The sequence below is a fragment of the Etheostoma spectabile genome, chromosome 22 (genome assembly GCF_008692095.1).
Source record: "Etheostoma spectabile isolate EspeVRDwgs_2016 chromosome 22, UIUC_Espe_1.0, whole genome shotgun sequence".
Lineage (NCBI taxonomy): Eukaryota > Metazoa > Chordata > Actinopteri > Perciformes > Percidae > Etheostoma > Etheostoma spectabile.
In genome coordinates this window covers 3,892,475-3,897,336 of record NC_045754.1, presented here as the reverse complement: position 1 = coordinate 3,897,336, position 4,862 = coordinate 3,892,475, and the positions used below count along the sequence as shown (strand labels likewise).

At 43.4% G+C, this 4,862-nt stretch overlaps 1 protein-coding gene and 1 long non-coding RNA gene across 2 annotated transcripts in view; one reads left to right on the top strand and one right to left on the bottom strand.

The window, feature by feature from the left end:
• The window catches only part of lipib (lipase, member Ib), a 15,701-nt gene that overhangs the window by 6,889 nt on the left and 3,950 nt on the right, over nucleotides 1-4,862 (top strand). The window contains exons 5-7 of the mRNA XM_032504546.1: nucleotides 2,814-2,903; nucleotides 3,531-3,698; nucleotides 3,806-3,895. Of these exons, the coding sequence (XP_032360437.1) occupies nucleotides 2,814-2,903; nucleotides 3,531-3,698; nucleotides 3,806-3,895 (348 nt within the window). The remainder of the gene's footprint in view (nucleotides 1-2,813; nucleotides 2,904-3,530; nucleotides 3,699-3,805; nucleotides 3,896-4,862) is intronic.
• The window catches only part of LOC116672645 (uncharacterized), a 6,635-nt gene that overhangs the window by 1,288 nt on the left and 485 nt on the right, over nucleotides 1-4,862 (bottom strand). Inside the window, exon 2 of the long non-coding RNA XR_004327613.1 lies at nucleotides 3,800-3,887. This is a non-coding gene — a long non-coding RNA (uncharacterized LOC116672645). The remainder of the gene's footprint in view (nucleotides 1-3,799; nucleotides 3,888-4,862) is intronic.

The window sequence follows — 4,862 nt, the reverse complement described above, 5'->3', positions numbered from 1 at the left end:
TGATTTTAACATAGGTGGTGTTATCCTATCCCCTGTATTTAACATAGGGGGTGTATTCCTTTATGCCCCTGATTTTAAACATAGGGGGGTGTATACTTATGCCCCTGTATTTTAACAGGATAGGGGGGTGTATACTTATGCCCCTGTATTTTAACCTAGGGGGTGTATCCTTCTGCCCCTGATTTTTAACTAGGGGGGTGTATACTTAGCCCCTGTATTTGAACATAGGGGGGTTGTATACTTATGGCCCTGTATTTTACATAGGGGGTGTATACTAGCCCTGTATTTTACTAGGGGGGTGTATACTTTGCCCCTGTATTTGAACATAGGGGGTGTAACTTATCCCCTGTATTTTACATAGGGGGGGTTATACTTATGCCCCTGTATTTTAACATAGGGGGGTGTAGACTTATGCCCGTATTATTAACATAGGGGGGTGTATATCTGAGATAAGGAGATCATCACAGCCATCTAGAACCATCAAAAAACTATGGCCAGATATCGTGAGTGTTATGATGACGTCAGAGTGAGAGCTTCACAGAATCCCCTACCACACAGAGCCCCACGCCCTGTGGGTAGGATTAGGACACCAGGGTTAGTGGTTGTGAAGGGATTAGGGATTAGGAACACAGGGTTAGTCTAGAAACACCACACAGTGTGTGCGTGTGTTGTGGGTGTGTGGGTGTGTGTCGTGTGTGTGTGTGTGTGTGTGTGTGTGTGTGGTGCTGGTGTGTGGAAAAATAGACAGGCGAAAGAAATAGTGTCTGTGTGTTCCGTTAGTTACTTCGGTAAATGCAAGTCAGATGCTCAGCGTATGTCGGTGTGCAGCAGTCTACAAACATGACGGTCTGTGGGCTCCGTCCTGTCCTCCGTGTGGGTCGGCTGGTAAACATCGGCCGGAGCGGTCCGACCTGGAGGGAAGAAGCTTGTCTCAGGAACCCATTACGGGTACATACACTACACCCCCTATGTTAAAACCACAGGGGTATAAGTATACACCCCCCTATGTTAAAATCAGGGGCATAAGTATACACCCCCCTATGTAAAATACAGGGCATAAGTATACACCCCTATGTTAAAATACAGGGGCATAGGTAACACCTATGTTAAATTGTTTTTGTTGTTATTTGGTTTGGTGGGTTAGGGTTGAACCCACCCAACCTTCTAACTAACTAACTACTACCAACGTGGTAGTGGTTCCAATCCTTACCCACAGGGCGGTGGCCCTTTGGGGAGCTGGTCCCACTGGGGGCTACGCCTCAGCTGAATTAAAAAGATATCTCCTTTATGTATAACTCCTCAGGGCGTTCTGTGACCTCAATCCATGATGTCATCATGAACTCACAGCTGATTGGCCTTTAGTTTTTTTGAGTGTGTTCTAGCTGCTGTGTCTCCTCACTCTCCGTATAACACCCCCCAGGGGCATAGGTATACACCTATGTTAAATTGTTTTTGTTGTTATTTGGTTTGGTGGGTTTGGGTTAAACCCACCCACCTTTCTAAGCTAACTAACTAACCCTGGTTCCTAATCCCTACCCACAGGGCTGGTGGCTCTGTGGGGAGCTGGTCTGGCCCTCTGTTGTGGCTGCTGGGGGGGCGGCGGCTTCGGTCAGGGAGGCCTCACTGATCTGCCGAGGCCGCCGGCCTCCAGCAGCCGGAGCGGGGGCTCCGACCAGCTGAACTTAAAGACTATTCTCCTTCTATTTATAGACTCCTCTAGGGACGTTCTGTGACCTCACTCATGACGTCATCATGAACTCACAGCTGATTGGCCGTTAGTTCTTTTGATGTGTTCTAGAATGCTGTGATGTCATATACTGTAGACAATGCCAGTCCATAAGGCCTTTCTCATTATAATTACATTTTTATAGGATGAAAACAAAATTTTATTGTAAAAATATACAATTATGAGACACACACACACACACACACACACACACACACAGTTATGTACAAGATAAACTTACGTTACCTTTAATCCAAGGCTCATCAGACCTATCACACCCCTGTCAACAGCTACAACCCCTTTAAATTATTTACTACATTTCCTCAACTGTGCAAGTCTGATGTGCAATACTCAATAAATACAATTAATTATTTTCTGTATACTTAAAGCTAGGCTGATTTCTAATTCACAGTCTTGGATAAGTCAATGATGAACAACATTGATTTTTATGCATTGCATCAAAATCAATGTTGATCTACTCTGGACTCGGCCTAAAGGAAGCAACAGCGCCTCTAGTGGAAACCAGGAAAATAGCATGAATTTCCCTCAGAAGAGATAATTTTTTTTTTTTTTAGATTATTTTTTGGGGCTTTTCCACCTTTAATGGACAGGACAGCTAGGTGAGAAAGAGGGGGGGGGAAGACATGCAGGAAATTGTCACAGGTTGGACTCAAACCCTAGACCTCCACGTCGAGGCACAATCCTCCGCGTATACCTGCGCCACACAGAACAGATAACTTTCTTTCGGAGTGATTTTTATGCTTTAATGGCCGTGGGATCAAACAGTGTGTTATGAATTCCCTGTAACCCTTGTGTTGTCTTCCCTTCAACCATGAAAGAAAGTCACTGATTTTTTTGACATTTTTGTCACTTTTTCAGTGTTATGGGGGCTTTTTTTGATGTTTTTTCCAAAGTTATTTGATAGTTCTAATGTTGACATTTCCAGCTTAGACTTATGGGAGCTGAGGTTAAACTTCCAAAATAAATAAAATCACACCCTAGCCAAAATGATCAAAAGACAAAGTCCTTACTAAAGCACAAGAGTTAAGAGACATTTTTAATTAAATTTGTGTATTTTTATTGGCAGCATTTGGACTGACAGGAGCTCACGGTCATATTGACTTCTACGCCAACGGTGGAAACGACCAACCAGGGTGTCCCAAAACCATCTTCGCAGGTGAACCACACACACACACACACACACACACACACACACACACACACACACACACACACACACACACACACACACACACACACACACACACACACACACACACACACACACACACACACACACACACACACACACACACACCACCCAATACTTGTCAAAAACACACTCACTGCCTTGGAAAAAATAACATATTTTACTAAAATACAAAAATGAATGTATACAAAGAAATATGGAAGCCGTTTATTTACTACATTAAAAACAATAATATTGGTCACTTTTTCACAGGAAGTGTAACTCTGAAGTAGGGCTATTCATTAATAGATTGGATTGTTTATTTATTTTCCTTTCTGTTATAGTGTCTTGCTGGAAAATGTAAATTTCATGTGTAAAGTACAGTAAGGTATATTTGGGTTTCTGGGTACCTGGCGATATTTGTTGTGTATATGGATCCATTCTTGTTTGATACCCTTGTATTTTTTTTTTTTAAATGTGTTTTATTGTGTTGGGAACTAAGTGTTAATAATGTCTCGTTGTGAACTGTCTTGTGAAATCAAAACTCAATAAAACACATTGCTAAAAAAAAACAAAAAAACACACACTCACTGTTTTGTCTTTTGTCTCCGACAGGTAAATCGTATTTTGTGTGTGACCACCAGCGCTCTGTGTTTCTGTTCTTGTGCGCCCTGAACCGGACTTGCACCCTCACGGGGTACCCCTGCTCGTCCTACAGCGTCTTCCTGGAAGGACGCTGTCTCCAGTGCGAGGCCTTTAAACCCGCTTCCTGTCCCGTGCTTGGTAGGTGGGGAAGTGATGTTGAAACGAGCTCTTTTACCCGCAAAACCGACGGAAGCTTAGGCTGAATCTCTTAACGTCTGATCACACCTGTGTGGACTCACCTGCAGGTTACGACGTCAGCCAGTGGAGGGAGACTCTGCTGCAGCTCGGACAGACCCAAGTCTTCTTCAGCACCACGGCAACGCTGCCCTACAGGAGTGAGTCAAACACATCAAGTCTCAGCAGAAAGCAAGATCAGATAACAACTTTACCTGTGAACTAAACACAGACATGCTGAGTAAGAAAAGTCAGCAGCGTTTCTCTTCTGTCTGAGAAAAATAGCCAAGTTTCAAATGGCCAGATCTTTTTATTGAGTTTGTCTTTAGCTTTTCATGTATTTGCTGGTATGCTTCTCTGAGTTTAAAACGTACGGAGTGTGGATTGGTGGCTGGAGAGATGCCACTTCACCTCCTGGGCACTGCCAGGTGCTGTTGAGCAAGGCACCGTACCCCTCCCAACCACTCAGGGCGATGGTTCAGATGGCAGCCCCCCCCCCCCACTCTGACATCTCTCCATTGGTGCATGTATAGGACCTGAGCGTGTGTGTGTGTGTGTGTGTGTGTGTGTAGTTCAGGCCTGTGTGTGATTACTAACAAAGTGTGTACGCAAAGTGTAAATTGGAATTTCCCCACTGGGGATCATTAAAACAAATTAAAATTAAATTAATTAATTCAATTAAAGTTAGCAGCAATGTCAATGGGATTCAGTAGATGACAACAACTGATCTGTGCAATATACATGTGCTTAATAAGGCAGAATCCATCATGTCCAATAGTTCCCACCGCCCTGAATGCAGGATTTAAGATGCTGCCCTCTGGTTCCCTCTTCAGTCAGCCACCAACTAAACAAATAGATAGAAACTCTCCTTCAAAGGACAAACAAAGGTCTTGAACTGAACTGAAAACATCGCTCAAATTACAGATTTACTGCAGCAGCATTAAGATTTAGAAAAGCTGTAGAAGCAGAAACCTACCTGAAGTCAAATCTGAGTCATCCTCTGTGGTGGAATGTGACTGAAGTACATCTGCATTTATTTTAAGTAAAAATCTAAGTTACTTGAACTTTGAGTCTTTCCTTTTCATGCCACTTCCTGTCTCCACTCCACTACATTTGTCAGCTTTAGTT